Source organism: Oncorhynchus keta, chromosome 26 (genome assembly GCF_023373465.1).
Source record: "Oncorhynchus keta strain PuntledgeMale-10-30-2019 chromosome 26, Oket_V2, whole genome shotgun sequence".
Taxonomy (NCBI): domain Eukaryota; kingdom Metazoa; phylum Chordata; class Actinopteri; order Salmoniformes; family Salmonidae; genus Oncorhynchus; species Oncorhynchus keta.
This window is the reverse complement of record NC_068446.1, coordinates 29,978,594-29,997,860: the sequence shown is the minus strand read 5'-3', so window position 1 is coordinate 29,997,860 and position 19,267 is coordinate 29,978,594. Positions and strand designations below refer to the sequence as shown.

General features: G+C 42.4%; 1 protein-coding gene across 4 annotated transcripts in view; it reads right to left on the bottom strand.

The window, feature by feature from the left end:
- Positions 1-901: 901 nt before the first annotated feature.
- atp8b3 (ATPase phospholipid transporting 8B3) overlaps positions 902-19,267 on the bottom strand; it is a 57,522-nt gene continuing 39,156 nt past the window's right edge. For all 4 annotated transcript variants that reach the window (XM_052480523.1, XM_052480524.1, XM_052480526.1 and 1 more), the window contains exons 16-30: positions 18,121-18,152; positions 17,803-17,959; positions 16,427-16,615; positions 16,032-16,144; positions 15,349-15,513; positions 15,056-15,167; positions 14,901-14,976; positions 14,610-14,733; positions 12,368-12,554; positions 11,992-12,215; positions 3,715-3,798; positions 3,353-3,577; positions 3,085-3,223; positions 2,840-2,970; positions 902-2,745 (exon numbers count right to left, since the gene is read on the bottom strand). In XM_052480523.1, coding sequence (XP_052336483.1) covers positions 2,491-2,745; positions 2,840-2,970; positions 3,085-3,223; positions 3,353-3,577; positions 3,715-3,798; positions 11,992-12,215; positions 12,368-12,554; positions 14,610-14,733; positions 14,901-14,976; positions 15,056-15,167; positions 15,349-15,513; positions 16,032-16,144; positions 16,427-16,615; positions 17,803-17,959; positions 18,121-18,152 — 2,213 coding nt within the window. In that variant the 3' untranslated portion in view covers positions 902-2,490. The remainder of the gene's footprint in view (positions 2,746-2,839; positions 2,971-3,084; positions 3,224-3,352; positions 3,578-3,714; positions 3,799-11,991; positions 12,216-12,367; positions 12,555-14,609; positions 14,734-14,900; positions 14,977-15,055; positions 15,168-15,348; positions 15,514-16,031; positions 16,145-16,426; positions 16,616-17,802; positions 17,960-18,120; positions 18,153-19,267) is intronic.

Below are 19,267 nucleotides of genomic sequence, written 5' to 3'. Positions count from 1 at the left end.
CAAATCCCCGACACGTTCCGTCGGGCGAATTCCATGCAAAAAGCACCAACACAGCAACTCCTTCATTTCTCTCTCCTCCAATTTCCCCATTAACTCCTTCACGGTCTCTGCTTCGCTCACCTCCAACACCGGCTCTGGTTCTGGTCTCCTCCTTGGCTCCTCACGATAAACAGGGAGAGTTGGCTCAGGTCTGACTCCTGACTCTGCCACACTCTCCCTGAGCCCCCCCCAAGACATTTTTGGGGCTGACTCTCAGGCTTCCTTGCCAACCGTGTTCCCTCATATCGCCGGCTCCTCTCTCCGACTGACTCTGCTCTCCTCGCTGCCTCCACCTGTTCCACCTTTGGGCGGCTACACTCCCCTGGTGTATCCTCTCCCGTCGAGGATTTCCTCCCATGTCCCATGTCCCATTCTGTAACGGTTTTCTAGGTGTGGTGAAGGAGAGTCGGTGTGGTGAAGTAGATTGCGATCCATGTTTAATGAACAAAAAAACGTAACACGAATCTAAAACACAAACACTACAAAACAATGAACGTAACGAAAACCAAAAACAGCCTATACTAGTGAAAACTAACACAGACAGGAACAAGGACACCAAGGGCAATCACCCACGACAAACTCAAAGAATATGGCTGCCTAAATATGGTTCCCAATCAGAGACAACGATAAACACCTGCCTCTGATTGAGAACCACTCCAGACAGCCATAGACCTTGCTAGATCACCCCACTAGCTACAAACCCAATACATACACACCAAAACCCCAAGACAAAACACACCACAATACAAAAACCCCATGCCACACCCTGGCCTGGCCCAATACATGAAGATAAACACAAAATACTTTGACCAGGGTGTGACAGTAGGTGACTGCTGAAATAAAATTATGATTTTTAAACCACTAAGGTGTCAAATATAATTTATTTAGAAAAAATGCATACAAAAGAGAAAAGAAAAACACACAAATGTAGGATTTCAATTTGAGACAGTTTGCTACAGCAGGAAAATAATCCTGCAACAACAGGAAATGTGAATTATTATGTGGATTATATAATTAATGGACATTTTTGTAGGAGTTAATACATATTTCGAAAGGTAAATTACAAACGTCAGAAGCCTTTTTAAACCTCAAATACACTACAAGTTATGCATTTCCAGCATTACAGGAAATGCACTACTGTGTATATACAAAGTATGTATATATCCCTTCAAATTAGTGGATTCAGTTATTTCAGCCACACCCGTTGCTGACAGATGTATAAAATCGAGAACACAGCCATGCAAGCACCATAGACAGACATTGGCAGTAGAATGGCTTTACTGAAGAGCTCAGTGACTTTCAACATGGCACAGTCATAGGATGCCACCTTTCCAACAAGTCAGGTTGTCAAATTTCTGCCCTGATAGTGTTGCCCTGGTCAACTTTAAGTGCTGTTATTGTGAAGTGGAAACATCAAGGTGCAACAACGTCTCAGTCGCAAAGTGATAGGTCACACAAGCTCACAGGACGGGACCACCGAGTGCTGAAGCGCCTGGTGCGTAAAAATGCAACATTCACTACCAAATTCCAAACTGCCTCTGGAAGCAATGTCAGCACAAGAACTGTTAGTCGGGAGCTGCACAAAGTGGGTTTCCATGGCCGAGCAGCCGCACACAAGCCTAAGATCACCATGCGCAATGCCAAGCGTCGCCTGGAGTGGTGTAAAGCTTGCCGCCGGAGCAGTGGAAACACAATTTCTGGAGTGATGAGTCACATGTCACCATCTGGCAGTCCAGTAGATGAATCAGGGTTTGGCGGATGCCAGGAGAACGCTACCTGCCCAAATGTACAGTGCCAACTGTAAGGTTTGGTGGAGGAGGAATAATGGTCTGGGGCTGTTTTTCATGGTTCAGGCTAGGCCCCTTAGTTCCAATAAAGGGAAATCTTAACGCTACAGCATACAATTACATTTGAGATGATTCTGTCCTTCTGACTTTTTGGCAACAGTTTGGGGAAGGCCCTTTCTTGTTTCAGCATGACAATGCCTCCGTGCATGGAGCGAGTTCCATACAGAAATGGTTTGTCGAGATCGGTGTGGAAGAACTTGACTGGCAATGTTCCAACATCTAATGAAAAGCCTTCCCAGAAGAGTGGAAGCTGTTATAGCAGCAACGGGGGAACAAACTCTATATTAATGCCCATGATTTTGGAATGAAATGTTCAACAAGCAGGAGTCATGTAGTGTATCTCCTGCAACAGGGTGATCAAATTAAGATCGTACATCTGTATGCCATCCTCACAAACCACTCCCATATCATCCAACCATCATTTGAACAGGTACACCTCAGTCTAGGATTCTGCTGTCCAAGGTACTGAACTACCAGGGCTAAATCATGGGTTAAACTATGACCCTATAGACAGGCCCCATTTGCAATGTTTTTACTGCTGTAGAAAATACATTATTCTTGTAGTTGTGGAGGTACCTACACACATTATCAATCCCATTTCCATCTATTTGGATGAATCAATTTCAGTAATATTCTTCGGAGCATCATCACTCTGTGTTTGGCCTGCTAGTGTGAAATTTTCACCTAAAGTTCCCCTCCTGTCCACTGGGGGAGCTGTGCTACGGTGACTAGCTCCAGAAGTGATGAGACGGCCAATGCCTCGGCCCTGAGACATGGCGTAGGAGGAGCGGCGGTGGGAGTCTCCTCTCCTGAAGCCAGACTTCTGCAGCTCTACAGGCCCGTGTTTGGTGATGTGAACCTGGTGAAAATCAGAGAACAGGTCAAACATGACTTCTCTCCACTGTGGGTAATGTAACATGGCCATCCCACATGCACACGCGCAGCAGTCTCACCCTATGTTTGTCTGGGTTAGTGAGGATAATGTTGAGGGTGTGGATGGTAAAGGAGGGTAGGACAGCAGTCCAGGCTGTCAGCAGGGCTGTGAACCACACCACCGGGTTGGGGAAGGCATTCTGAGACACACCTGATCAGACCACAGACAAACACACCCAAACACCTCAATATTACCAGACACATAGTCAGTTCAAGACAGTATAAAATATCAATGTTAAGACAGTGGTAGAAGTGAGGTGTGTACCAGGGAAGTAGTAGTCTACTGGGGACTTCTCAAATAGCTTGGGACTGTGAGTGATAGGCGTACACACAAAGAACAGGCCAAAGCTGACACACATCGCAGCCACACTCCACTTAGTCCAGTGTCTGGTCAGGAGAATGATCTGAGACACACAAACCAACACACAATGTCCATGTCAATACATGTATCATAATCATCAACGATAATCAGCAGTGATGTGCAACTCCATAGAACTGTTTACGTCCGTTCCATGACCTCCAACCCTTTTTACCTCAATGGTGGCTGAGAACAACAATGCTATGCTGACAGTGACGGCCATAGTCTGGTAGTCCAGGGCAGAGTTGTAGAAGACCCCCAGGGGCATAAAGAAGAGAACCAGAGAGGTGTAGAAGGCATGGAGCAGGGTGGCAGCCAGCAGCCAGGTGTTGAACAGCTCCTGTCTCTGGCCAACCTTGTAGAGCTCTGGCCAGCTCAGACTGCACTCTGCACTCACATCCTATAGGAGAGAGGAGATCAAACAACAGTATGGTAAGGGTCAGGAGTGTGTCCATGGCCACGTGGAGTAAAACAGAAACTCTGGGCCCCTTGGGATTTCACACCTCGTTACAAAGATGCCTTTGTCTTTTCTCTTACCTGCTCAAAAATGGCCAGGCATTCTACTGGCATTGCAGTGTAGAACACAGTGTACAGGAAGATGAACCAATTCTCATACAGAGACTGGAAGAAAACAGCACAGAAAATGGCAAAAACATTGGGATCTTTTAAAAAAGGTTGCAGTTCCATTATATGATTTGGGGTGTATTTGTTTGGGGGGAGGGGGGTTACAGGTATTTACATTCATATAATTTCATAATCCATATATTTTCTATTCATTATTTATACATTGTACCTGTGGGCTGCCACTCCAAAGAAGAAGAAAAAAAGAAGAGAACATAAAATAAAAACATTACAAAGTATCATATTTTTTGTTTAATTAATAATAAATTAAGTATAAACAGGAAAATCAAACAAAAGAAGAAGAGGACCTCCCATTCCCCCAACCCATTCCCCCAACCCCAGCCAACAGCCAGCTGTAACAGTCTCTGATTGATTGAGAGATTCAAGGAGCTATCATCGTTATGTAACATAATAGATGCAAAGCATGAATATTTACATTCAAGCACTTCTAAATGAATTGTGTAACTTTTCCCCAGAAGCATTTAACTGCAGGGCACTCCCACATCATAGGAAGGAAAGTGCCTACCTGATTTAGGGGACACAGTGAAGAGGTGGGAGTTGGGGCCAATATAATCGTAAAACGTTTCCTTGGTGTTAAATACAGTCTGTGAAAAAAACTTAAAATGTATAAATTGGTTTAGATTACTGGATGCCAATGTCATATTTTTCCATATTCTGTTCCAGTTAAACAGTCGTTCAGATTCAGTCAGATTTGTGGACCATACTTTTTAATGGCTGGCTCAGAATATGAGCTTTCCAAAAGTTGATAAATAAATAATACATTTCATAATTGGGAGTTGAGTTTCCCGAGGGACTCCATAAGCCAGGATAGCTGACGTAAATTGTAAATATTGAAAAAAGGAGTTGCCTGGTAATGTGTCTGGTAATCTTTCAAATCTTGGAATGTTCTCAAACCATTACTGTCCATGATATCGCCAAGGATACGGTTTCCACATTTGGACTGTTGGTTGGGATGTAAAAGGCTTCCCTCCATATTGCAAGGCATTATTGTGAAATATTGGAGTATGGGCCATTTTGATTACCTTGATTACCAGTTACATTGTTTTTCAATAGCCAGAAGGGGAAGCCATGGGAAGCATTGAAATACAGAAATTCAGCCAGGGCAATATATTCCTTTCAATAATATTTATTCTGCAACTGGAATGTTATTCCATCTACTGAGGTTGGATTGAATTGATTTGAGCGTTCTGTTAAGGTTTCTGACAATGGTTTAATCAAAGGAAGGAGAAATATCTACTCCCAAATATTTAAAATGGGAAACGACTGATTCCATGAGTAGAGACCAGTGGCGGTCGGTGCCGTTTAAGAAGAGGGAGAATTATAATTTTTTTAATTACTTATTTCTATTAGAGCATATTGGATGACTGTCATTCATATTCCATTCCCCCAGCTCAATGTAACATCGATAGGATTAGGCGACTACATCAGTCTAAAATGTTCTCTGTACCCATCATGAGGTTGCTACAATCTAGCCAATGAATGAAAGACTACAACGTAGGTGCACAGGTTGAGAGAATTTTGAGTAATCAAGGTGACAGACAGTGACACATTCAATACCGCCTTGCACTCTTAACTGCATCTATCTGATCTAGGGTGTAATCATTAGTCCAATAGTTGCAAACAAGAGTTTTTATTGGACAAATTCATGTATGTTAATCCCCGTTATCCCCAAATTCGTGTTGAGGATAAGCGAAGTGAAGGTGTTGTTTCCTACCTTCACCATCTGGTGTTGAAGGCTGAGCTATAGTCAATGAACAGCATTCTTACATAGGTATTCTTCTTGTCCAGATGGGATAGGGCAATGTGCAGTGAGATGGTGATCACATCGTCTGTGGATCTATTGGGGTGGTATGCAAATTGAAGTGGGTCTAGGGTATCAGGTAAGGGAGAGGTGATATGCTTCCTTAATTACCCTCTCAAAGCACTTCATGATGACAGAAGTCAGTGCTATGGGGCGATAGTCATTTAGTTCAGTTGCCTTTGCTTTCTCGGCTACAGGAACAATGGTGGCCATCTTGAAGCAAGTGGGGACAGCAGACTGGAATAGGGAAAGATTGAATATGTCCGTAAACACTCCAGCCAGCTGGTCTGCGCATGCTCTGAGGAAGTGGCTAAGGATAATGTCTGGGCGGTTAACCCAGCCTTGCGAGGGTTAACACGTTTAAATGTCTTACACTCATCAGCCACAGAGAACAAGAGCCCACAGTCCTTGGGTGCGGGACATGTGTGGCACTATGTTATCCTCAAAGTGGACGAAGAAGGTGTTTAGCTTGTCCGGGAGCAAGACGTCGCTGTCCGTGACGTGGATGGTTTTCTGTGATTGTCTGTAGACCCTGCCACATACGTCTTCGGCGACTACACTTTGTCTCTGTACTGAAGTTTTTCCAGTTTGATTACCTTATAGAGGGAATAACTACACTGTTTGTATTCAACCATATTCCCAGTCACCTTGCCATAGTTAAATGCAGTGGTTCCCGCTTTCAGTTTTGTGCGAATGCTGCCATCTATCCATGGTTTACGATTTGGGTAGGTTTTAATAGTCACAATGGAAAATGATCAAGTCAGTCACTGTGTCAGTATATATGTTGATGTTATTCTCAGAGGCTACCCGAAACACTTCCCAGTCAGCATGATCAAAACAATCTTGAAGCATGGATTCTGATTTGTCAGACCAGCGTTGAATAGACCTAAGCACGGGTACTTCCTGTTTGAGTTTTGTGCCTATAGGAAGGGATGAGCAAAATGGAGTCATGATCTGATTTGCTGAAGGGAGGATGGGGGAGGACCTTGTAGGTAGTGGTCAAGTGCTTTAGCAGCGCAAGTACTACAGTAAAATTGTTGATAGAACTTCGGTAGTGTTTTCCTCAAATTTGCTTTGTTAAAATTCCCAGCTACAATAAATGCGGCCTCAGGATATGTGGTTTCCAGTTTGCACAAAGTCCAGTGTAGTTTCTTGAGGGCTGTCGTGTTATCGACTTTAGGGGGAATCTAACCGGCTGTGACTATAACTGAAGAGAATTCCCTTGGGAGGTAATATGGTCGGCATTTGATTGTGAGGTATTCTAGGTCAGGTGAACAAAATGACTTGAGTTTCTGTACGTTATCACAATCACACCATGAGTGGTTAATCATGAAACATACAGCCCCGCCTTTCTTCTTCCAGGAGAGTTCTTTATTCCTATCTAAGAACCCAGCTGGATGTATGGACGGGGACAGTATATCCGGAGAGAGCCATGATTCTGTGAAACAGAGTATGTTACAGTCCATGACGTCTCTCTGGAAGGAGATTCTAGCCTGGAGCTCGTCTACTTTATTGTCTGGAGACTGAACATTAGCGAGTAATATACTTGGAAGCGGTGGATGGTGTGCACGCCTCCTGAGTCAGACTAGAAGTACACTCAGAATAACTCTTCTCCACCAGTGGCATCTTGGAGCAGCCTCTGGGATAAGTTAAATTGCCATGGATCGTTCGAACAAAGGATCCAATTGGGGAAAGTTGTATTCCTGGTCGTAATGCAGGTGAGTTACCGCTGCTCTGATATACAAAAGTTATTTCCGGCTGTATCTAATAACACAAAAAACTTTCTGGGGTAATTATGTAAGAAATAATACACACAAAAAAATACTGCAAAGTTGCTTAGGAGCTGGAAGCAAAACAAATGAAAAATGTTTTACTAGGAAATATAGCTAGCTCTCTCTCTCGCTATCTCTTTCTCTCTTTTTTTGCTTCTCCTTAATTTTGGAAGAAATTAAATTGTTCAAAACTGTTAAACTATTATCTTTCTCTCTCTTTGAGGCAACTACTCAGCACATTTTATTTGCTGCAGTGCTAGCTAGCGGTAGCTTATGCTTTCAGTACTAGATAAAATTATCTGATCCTTTGAAAGGAAGGACGACATGTCAGTTCATGCTGCAAGAGCTCTGATAGGTTGGAGGACGTCCTCCAGAAGTCGTCATAATTACTGTGTAAGTCTATGGAAGGGGGTGTGAACCATGAGCCGCCTAGGTTTATATTGAAGTCAATGTATCTAGAGGAGGACAGAAGCTAGCTGTCCTCTGGCTACATCATGGTGCTCCCCTACAGAGTGCTGCTGAGGCTACTGTAGATCTTGCAAAACAGTGTGTTTTAATAAATTATTTGGTGACGTGAATATATTTACTATATTTTTATCTAAAAGGGCAAACTTTTTTAATGTTACACTATTTTTATGTTCATGAAATTCACTGAGGATGGTCCTCCCCTTCCTCCTCTGAGGAGCCTCCACTGGTAGAGATGGAGTCTTCCATCAGGCAGTAGGGCTGATTTGGTTAGATCAATTTTAAAACTTGAGATTACGATGAATTTATCTATGATCTTCAATGCGTTTGGGAGTGATTGATATACATTGTCTAGATATGGTAAAGTATCATTTGCATATAATGAGATTAAATTATCAGTAGATTTGAGGGAAATTTTTATTATTTCCTTTGTTTGATGAATTGCGTATGTTCCATTGAGAATAAAATGATCAAAGGAGAAATTGGATTGCCTTTCTGCTGCTTTTAGTAATTCTGAACTGAGAGAAGCAGATATTACCTGTTAAAACATTGGCTATGTGATTGGCATATAGCATTTTAATTGGAACCAATTCCCATATGTTCCAAGACAGACCAGAGATATGACCAATCTAGTCGATCCAAAACAAATTCTGCATCGAGAGATAAAACAGGTCAAGGAGCTGTTTTTTCTGATGAAGCATTTGAGATACAATATGTAGTAATTGACGGCGGTTATACAGGGACAATTTATTTTGTTAGTGTGGACCAATTTTGGTAAGTACGTCTCAAGATGGAATGACAACATTTTAGAAAACAGTTTAATATCTGTGTTTATCAAAGATTTGGGGCCATAGTGTCGAACACTGGGTGGCATCCTTACCTTTGTTTTATTAAGGGGAAATTAGTGCTGTATTCACATCTCAAATTAGCCTTTGTGAACGGCTGTGTTAATAATTTTGAGCAATAGTGAACCTAATTGATTTCAACAATTTAAGTAGAGCTCAGACGAAATTACCGCCCCATACAGGCGATTTGCCTTTATTCATACACACCAATGCCCTTTTGAGATCATTGAGAGAGACTGTTGAGAGAAGATGAGTTCCTCATTATTTTAGAAAGGACTTAGTCAGGCCTGGTGTGGATTTACAATCAGAGACTTTGCTGTCCTTAAGCCATTTTGCCACAACTTTGGAAGTATGCTTGGGGTCAATGTCCATTTGGAAGACCCATTTGCGACCAAGCTTTACCTTCCTGACTGATGTCTTGAGATGTTGGTTTAATATATCCATATAATTTTCCTCCCTCATAAAGCCATCTATTTTGTGAAGTGCACCAGTCCCTCCTGCAGCAAAGCACCCCCACAACACGATGCTGGCACCCCTGTGCTTCACAGTTGAGATGGTTTTCTTCGGTTTGCAAGCCTCCCCCTTTTCCTCCAAACATAACGATAGTCATTATGGCCAAACAGTTGTATTTTTTGTTTCATCAGACGAGAGGACATTTCTTCAAAAAGTCTGATCTTTGTCCCCATGTGCAGTTGCAAACCGTAGACTGGCTTTTTTTATGGTGGTTTTGGAGCAGTGGCTTCTTCCTTGCTGAGCAGTCTATCAGGTTATGTCGATATAAGACTCATTTTACTGTGGATATAGATACTTTTATACAAGTTTCCTCCAGCATCTTCATAAGGTCCCTTGCTGTTTTTCTCGGATTGATTTGCACTTTTCGCACCAAAGTACGTTCATCTCTAAAAGACAGCATGCGTCTCCTTCCTGATCGGTATGACGGCTGCGTGGTCCCATGGTGTTTATACTTGCGTACTATTGTTTGTACAGATGAACGTGGTACCTTCAGGCGTTTGGAAATTGCTCCCAAGGATGAACCAGACTTGTGGAGGTCTACAATATTTTTTCTGTCTTTGCTGATTTCTGTTGATTTTCCCATGATGTCAAGCAAAGAGGCACTGAGTTTGAAGGTAGGCCTTGAAATACATCCACAGGTACACCTCCAATTGTCTCAAATGATGTCAATTAGCCTATCAGAAGCTTCTAAAGCTGTGACATCATTTTCTGGAATTTTCCAAGATGTTTAAAGGCACAGTCAACTTAGTGTATGTAAACTTCTGACCCACTGGAATTGTGTTACAGTGAATTATAAGTTAAATAATGTCTGTAAACAATTGTTGGGAAAATGACTTGTGTCATGGACAAAATAGATGTCCTAACCGACTTGACAAAACTATAGTTTGTTAACAAGAAATTTGTGGAGGGGTTGAAAATGGAGTTTTAATGACTCCAACCTAAGTGTATGTAAACTTCCGACTTCAACTGTACAGTATCAGTCAAAAGTTCAGACTCACCTACTCATTCAAGGGTTTTTCTTTATTTTTACGATTTTCTACATTGTAGACATCAAAACTATGAAATAACGCATATGGAATCATATAGTAACCAAAAAAGTGTTAAACAAATCTAAATATATTTTTTTACTGTTGAAAAAGCATTCCAGGTGAAGCTGGTTGAGAGAATGCCAAGAGTGTGCAAAGCTGTTATCAAGGCAAAAGGTGACTTCTGTAAAGAATATGAAATATAACATATATTTTGATTTGTTTAACACTTTTTTGGTTACTATATGATTCCATATGATGTCTCCACTATTATTCTACAATGTAGAATATAGTAAATATTAAGAATTACCCTTGAATGAGTAGGTGTGTCAAAACTTTTGACTGGTACTGTAAGTAAATCAGTCAATTGAAATAAATTCAATAGACCCTCATCTATGGATTTCACATGACTGGGCAGGGGTGCAGCCATGGGTAGGCCTGGGGGGGCGTAGGCCCACCCATTTGGGAGCCAGGCCCACCCACTGGGGAGCCAGGCCCAGCCAATAAAAACAATTTTTACCCATTAAATGGCTTCATTACAAACAATATAGACATAAAGATTGTGGTGGCTGCTCAGTGTGGCATTTGACATTATTGATCATAGTCTACTGCTGGGGAAAAACATATGCGGATGACTCAACACTATACACGTCAGTTACTACAGCGACTGAAATGACTGAATCACTTAACAAAGAGCTACAGTTAGTTTCAGAATGGGCGGCAAAGAAAAGGTTTGTCCTAAGTATTTAAAAAACAAAAAGCATTGTATTTGAGACAAATAATTCACTAAACCCTAAACCTCAACTAAATCTTGTAATGAATAATGTGGAAATTGAGCAAGTTGAGGTGACTAAACTGCTTGGAGTATCCCTGGATTGTAAACTGTCATGGTCAAAACATATTGATACAACAGCAGTGTAGATGGGGAGAAGTATGTCCATGATAAAGCGCTGGTCTATCTTTTTAACAACACTATCAACAAGGCAGGTCCTACAGGCCCTAGTTTTGTCGCAAGTGGACTACTGTTCAGTCATGTGGCCAGGTGCCACAAAGAGGGACTTAGGAAAATGTAAATTGGCTCCGAACAGGGTTACACCACGATCCTGGTCGTTGTGGATCAGTTTTCAGTTTTGGAGCGTACATCTTAATGAAGGCAATTTTCTTCCATTATGGATACATTTAAGGAAAATGATTCTGCCTTCCTTTTCTTATGTTTCATTATGATTATACCTTTATATGCTGGTTCTCTATATGAATGTTATATGTGATGTATACTTTTACTTTTGAGTAAGTATATTTTAGCAATTATATTTACTTTTGATACTTAAGTATATTTAAAACCAAATACTTTTAGACTTTTCAAGTAGTATTTTACTGGGTGACTAACACTTTTACTTGAGTCATTTTTTATTAAGGTATATTTACTTTAAGTCAAGTGTGACAATTGGATATATTCCACCACTGGTCATTGCTAGGATATCAAGACAGCTGCAACATTTGATAGCAATATTCAGACCTTTCAAATTCCAAGAAATAATGGGTAGCGTTGCCATAAAAACACGAATGCATTATTAACGATGGAATTGTTATCTTTAGTGTTAATAAGCCCATGGATGTGAAACAAAAAGCAGGACCCACAGGGAAACCCACCCATTGGTTGTTCCCCACCCAGAACCCCCTCCCCCGTAAACCATTAGCGTTATATGAATGATTCTGGTGCTAAACCAATGTGACCAGTGTTGCCATCTAACCTGGGCACTGAAGCCGTTGAAGAAGCCGAACCAAATGTGCACCAAAGCGAAGCTGCAGGTTTTGTACAGGAAGTAACGCAGAAAGACAGCAATTCGGCGGTACGACCAGCGTCCATGGACCAATAGGAGCCTCTGTAGGAAACTGAACTTGGCCAGGGTATAGTCAGCATTCTGAACTGCCTGACCCCCCTCTACCCCAGCCAAACCTACCCCTATATGAGCCGCTACAGGAGGGAGGAAGAGAGAGAGAGAGAGAGAGAGAGAGAGAGAGAGAGAGAGAGAGAGAGAGAGAGAGAGGACATGTTAAATACACCCTGTCTTTGAACAGAAATCATAACATCATTTCACAGTCAACCTTTTTTTCCATCACACTCACTCTTGATCATGTTCACGTCGTTGGTGCCGTCACCTATTGCCATGGTGATGGAGGTAGTGTTTTTCCTAACGAGTGTGACCACGTCAGCCTTCTGGCCGGGAGTCACACGGCAACAGAGCACTGACTGGCACAGCCCTGCCAGGGAAATGAACCTGGCACCCCACTCTGGCCTGGCATCAAACTCTGCCTGAGAATGGTCAAACCATGAACACTATTAACATTTTGTGTGATGGTTTTCTGAATAAACAACACGATAAGGCGGCCTTTAGGTAAAGGGAGTGTTTACTAGACTCAGAGCAAATGAATGATACAGAATTATGGATAATCACTAAGCTATAAGGTTTTCAGTCTTATGGTCTTAAAAGGGAGAGTATTAGCATTAACACCTTTACTACCGGTCCAAATATTTAGAACTGTCACGCCCTGATCTGTTTCACCTGTCTTTGTGCTTGTCTCCACCCCCCTCCAGGTGTCGCCCATCTTCCCCAGTATCTCCTGTGTATTTATACCTGTGTTCTCTGTTTGTCTGTTGCAAGTTCGTTAGAACCTACCAGTGTTTTGTTTCCCTGCTCCCGCTTGTTCCTTGCTCCTGTTTTCTAGTTTCCCGGTTCTGTCGTTCTGCCTGCCCTGACCCTGAGCCTGCCTGTTGTCCTGTACCTTTGACCCACTACTCCGGATTACTGACCTCTGCCTGACCTGATCCTGAGCCTTAAACCATCTCTGAATTATTGACCCCTGCCAGCCTTGACCTGTCGTTTGCCTGCCCGTTTACAGAATAAACTTTAGTTTCTTCAACACTCTCTGCACCTGGGTCATTCCTTAAAAGGTGCAAAGAACACCTACTCATTCAAGGGTTTTTCTTAATTTTTTACTATTTTCTATATTGTAGAATAATAGTGAAGACATCAAAACTATGAAATAACACATGGAATCATGTAGTAAACAAAAAAAGTGTTATTATATAAAATATTGATGACAGCTTTGTAAACTCATGACATTCTCTCAACCAGCTTCATGAGGTAGCCACCTGGAATGCATTTCAATTAACAGGTGTGCCTTGTTAATTTGTGGAATTTCTTTCCTTCTTAATGCGTTTGAGCCAATCAGTTGTGTTGTGACAAGGTGGGGGGATATAGAAGATAGCCCTATTTCACAAAAGACCAAGTCCATATTATGGCAAGAACAGCTCAAATAAGCAAAGACAAACGACAGTCCATCATTACTTAAAACATAAAGGTCAGTCAATACAGAACATTTCAAGAACATTGAAAGTTCCTTCAAGTGCAGTCGCAGAACTATGATAACTGGCTCTCATGAGGTCCGCCACAGGAATGGAAGACCCAGAGTTCCCTCTGCTGCAGAGGATAAGTTCATTAGAGCCTCAGAAATTGCAGCCCAAATAAATGCTATACGGAGGTCAAGTAAGAGACACATCTCAACATCAACTGTTCAGAGGAGACTGTGTGAATCAGGCCTTCATGGTCGAATTGCTGCAAAGAAACCACTACTAAAGGACACCAATAATAAGAGACTTGCTTGGGCCAAAAAACATTAGCAATGAACATTAGACCGGTGGAAATTTGTCCTAAGGTCTGAAGTGCAAATTGGAGATTTTTGGTTCCAACCGCCGTGTCTTTGTGTAGGTGAATGGATGATCTTCTGTATGTGTGGTTCCCACTGTAAATTATGGAGCAGGAGGTGTGATGGTGAAGGGGGTGCTTTGCTGGTGACACTGTCAGTGATTTAAAAAAAATTCAAGGTACACTTAATCAACACAGCATTCTGCAGCGATATGCCATCCCATTTGGTTTGTGGCGAGTGGGACTATAATTTGTTTTTCAACAGGACAATGACCCAACACACCTCCAGGCTGTGTATGGGCTATTTGACCAAGGAGAGTGATGGAGTGCTGCATCAGATGACCTGGCCTCCACAATCACTTGACCTCAACCAAACAGATGTTTGAGATTAATTGGAGCGCAGAGTGAAGGAAAAGCAGCCAACAGGTCCTTAGCATATGTGGGAACTCCTTCAAGAGTTGGAAAAGCATTCCTCATGATGCTGGTTGAGAGAATGCCAATAGTGTGCAACGCTGTCATCAAGGCGAAGGGTGGTTATTCAAAGAATTTGTTTAACACTTATGTGCTTACCTTGTGATTCCAAATGTGTTAAAAAAAATGAAGAAAGAAAAACTCTTGAATGAGTAGGTTTTCTAAACATTTGACCGGTAGTGTATGTTTACCAGTTCAGGGCCGGTGAGGACCAGCGCTGATTTCTCCCCAGCCCTCTCCCTGTCCACACACCACAGCTCTGTCTCTTTGCCCTTGGAGAAAGTAATCTCTGGATCAGGAGACTGGAGGAGCTGCCTGTGGGAGGATACAGAAAAATAGATATATTGGAAAAGTATCGTCAATGTGTGTGTGTGTGTCCATGTGTGTGTGTCCGTGTGTGACTGTGTGTTTGTCCGTGTGTGTGTGTGTGTGTGCGGGAATGTGTGTCTTTGTGTGTATGTGTGTGTGTAAATATGTTTGACCTCAGTTCATCCCCTTCTAGTAGTCTAGTATCAGGATCCAGAAGTCTGCAGGCGTACCCTATGTTCACCACTGTCTCTGCAGAGAGAAAGAGAGAGAAAAGAGGAGTGAAAGACCAACAGACAGAGACAGACAGACAGCGGGGAGCAGTAGTTACCTTTCTTGTCCCCGGTCAACACCCAGACTTTGAGTCCAGCCTGTCTGAGCATGGAGATGGTCTCAGGGACCTCGTCCTGTAGCCGGTCCTCTATAGCTGTCACCCCCAGCAGCTGCACAACAGGAACCAAGATGTACAGAGAGTTTATCACTCTGATTTTGGATCACATTGCATTTATATAAAGCGTTCATGAGTTTCCTTGATGGGCGTCATCCTTTGGAGCATAGGAATTCTCCTCAAATGTCATTGTATGGTAAACATACTGTAATGCAGTGCCCTGATTATGAGGATACCTTTAGATCTCTCTCCATGTCGTCATGCAGCCGTTCCAGCATGTCATCACGGTTATGGGTTGTCATGGCAGCCTGGGCCATGGTTTTGCTCCACTCCTCCCATTTGGCCTCAGATACAGTACGCTCAGCTATGCACAGAGTCCTCAGACAGGACTGGGCAAACAGCTGGAGGAGGACAGGAATATACTGGATGAGATGCTGGATGAGATGCTGCGTGAGATCTACTTGCTCTGCTTATTATCAAATCTAATTGTATCTGTCACATGTGCCAAATACAACAGGTGTTGTACCTTCACCTTACAGTGAAATGCTAACTTACAAGGGCTTAACCAACAATGCAGTTCAAGAAATAGAGTTACAAAAATATTTACTAAATAAGCTAAAGTATAAACAGCGAGTAGCAGCAGCGTAAAAAAAGGGGGGGATCAATGCAAATGTAGTATTCGTAGTGTTTTATCTTTATTTAACTAGGCAAGTCATTTAAGAACAAATTCTTATTTACAATGACGGCCTAGGAACAGTGGGTTAACTGCCTTGTTCAGGGGCAGAACAACAGATCTGTACTGTTACTAGTCCAACAGTCTAACAGTCTAACCACTAGGCTACCTGCCGCCCCTGTGTGTGTGTGTGTGTGTCTGTGTGTGTGTGTGTGTGTGTGTATGTGTGTGTGTTTGTGTCTTTACATCTAAGGCTCTCTCAGTGCTTTCCAGATGTGGACAGTCTTTTTGTAGTCTCTCCAGGATCACTATGTCAGCACCTTTACAGTATAACTTCAGCCCTCCCTCTGGCTCCCGCACTGCAAACACAAAATACATCAGAGGATAGAACACATTTATACATGTCAGGAGAATACATCAAGATGAGAGACTGAGGGATAGAGAGATGAAGGGAGAGAAAGGGAAAGGGTCCAGGATAGGGGAGCTGTGGGGCAGATGCATCCAGTCTCACTCAGGTAGGAAAATTCTGTCAGATCTTTTGAGAAAGTACCTCATTAGGGTATATTTTTTACGGGTAAGCTCAAGGTTAGGGTCGTACATTCATCCTTCCTAACATGGCCAGATAGTAATGTCAGTCTTACCCAGTACAGACATGCGTCGCCTCTGGCTGGTGAAGTCAAGCAGAGTGAGGAGCTGGTAGTGGCGTTTGAGCCCCAGCTCACTGACTGTCAGAGAGTTCCTGGTCCTGGAGAGGAAGACCCAGCCCAGCTCCCTGGCTGCCCCCACCAGGGCCTCTTCGTCTGGCGACGCAGCCTGGTACACCGGGGCCCCTAGGACAAACATCACGCAACAGAACTGTAACAGTACCTGGGCGATTCCAAGCCAGCATAGCACAAATATATTTTTGGCATCTCAGATTCTTCTGGAAATTCTCACGTAGTAGATTTATTAGGAGGAAGGATGTTCGGCATACTTTTTACATGAAAATCACGAAAGTGCCAATTTTAGGCCCTTTTTAGACCTATATATGCCTCTTGTTAGAGCCTATGATCTGTGAACCGTACATGATACAGACAACATCTTGGTGTCATTATCCTCCTTATAGTGCTCTCTCAAATATGGAGTATGTCTAGATTCTGAAATACTATTTTTCACATTCATTTATTCAACGTAGAATTATGAATATGAATAACTCAAAATAACCATTTTAGATATAGCTTCTTTTTTTTCTTTTTTTACATATTGCTTGGAACAATATACTCTTCAAACAAGTCACATTTCCAGAGTGGGTGCTCTGCTACTTTTAATGATATGACCCATTTTATACATAGAAATTGACATTATAGGTCAATATAATATTCCCTTTGAATCCATTTTCCCTTCACGGTCTTGATCATAAAATGTATCATACCGTCAGAATTAGCAGAGAGCCCACTCTGGAAATGTGATGTACATGTAGAGTATATTGTTCCAAACAATATGTCTTCAAATGAACAAAATCCAAAAGGGTTATTTTGAGATATTAATGTTTTTAATGTTGAATAAAATACTTTGAAAATATGCATTTCAGAATCATGACAAACTCCATATTTTGGAGAACACTACAAAGAGTATAATGACACCAAGATGTTGTCTGTACGGTACAGTTCACAGATCATAGGGTCTTACAGGATGCGTGTATAGGTCTAAAAAGGGCCTAAAAATGTCAACTTTCACTTTCAAAATGGTTTGTGATACAAATGTAAAAAGCATGTCAAACACATCCTTCCTCCCAATTCATTTTCTATGTGTGAATTGAAAGAACAATCTGACATACCAAAAATATATTTGGCCTACGCTGGCATGGAATCGCCCAGCTGTATTGTTGTATCATGCTGAGATGTGTTTTCCTACTTCTTGAGAGGGCTTAGAACAATTGTATTTTACTGTACAGAAAACACCAAGTATTTACCTAGTTAAATCTACGAACTTACATGGTAAAATGTTAATTACACATGATTGACTTGTTAGCCCTCACCGTTCTTCCATTCGGTCATGACGGTGTGGCAGAGTGCCAGTGTGGTGAGGAACTGTCTGCTCTGTGTGCACTGCTGCCCCCTCAACCTGTCCACCAGCCGCTGGTCAGACAGATACAGACCCCCACAGGAGAACGGGTTCCAGCTCAGGTCTAATGTCTGGGGGGAGGCAGAGGTGGGGCAGAGAGATGGAAGTTATGTTCTTTTCTTTATTTACTACTTCATGACTGATTTGACAATGTGCAAATAAACTGAATTAATCACACAACGTGAATGTTCTCCTCTACAATGATATGGAACATCTAAACCTGGATCATTACCTGGGATTCCTCTGCACTGATTGACGCATCACCTGAAAAATTCAAAAAGGAGAAATGAAGACATTTTCAGATAGAGTGGGGAGAGTGGGGACCTTTAGACTGACAGTAAGCATGTTCTAACTACCAGACCGATAGTAGTAGTAAACAGTGGGCAGATGGGGAATGTGATTCCAGACAAATTTCAGATTACACCTTGACTCTCGAGGGCTGGAACGACATTCAATATTTAACACTTTTGGGCGTGTCCATATGAATATTTGAACACTTACAAGGGTGCCCTGATTTGTTATCAGAGTGGCTGCGGATCCGACTTTTCTGGACCCCTGTCACGACTTCTGCTGAAGTCGTTGCCTCTCCTTGTTCGTGCGGTGCTCGGCGTTCGACGTCACCGGTCTTCTAGCCATCATTGATCCTTTTTTCATTTTCAATTGGTTTTGTCTTGTCTTCCGACACACCTGTTTTCAATCCCATTCATTACCTGTTGTGTATTTAACCCTCTGTTTCCCCTCATGTCTTTGTTAAAGATAGTTTTATTGTCAGTGTAGTGTGATTGTTGTTTAGGTGCGCGTCGGGTCCTCGTACCCATGTTTGTTTGTTTATGTACAGTTAGTGTTATGGAGCATACTCATTGGACTTTATTAAAAGACTCCATTTTACACTCCATTTGACTCTCCTGCGCCTGACTTCCCTGCCACCTAATTACAGCTATGCATGACAGAATCTCTGACCAATATATGAAGTCAGCAGGAGAGGACACTATGCCCATGGAGCTGGAGGAACGCGTTCAGGAACAAGCGAGGGAGCTTGACGCTATCAGCTCCATCATGGATCACATTGTAATGAAAATGGATGGCTGGGAGAGACGGGGAGTTTCTCCACCACCACCACCACAACCGGAATCTCCCGTGAACGTTTTTTCCTCTTCGGAATCGAGGATCCATTTATCCCTACCTACGGGATACAACGGAGATACTGCCGGCTGCCAGGGTTTCCTCCTTAAACTGAACTTGTATCTAATCACGGCCTCCCCAGTACCATCTGACATAGTGGTCCTGTAGCTCAGTTGGTAGAGCATGGCGCTTGTAACGCCAGGGTAGTGGGTTCGATCCCCGGGACCACCCATACGTAGAATGTATGCACACATGAC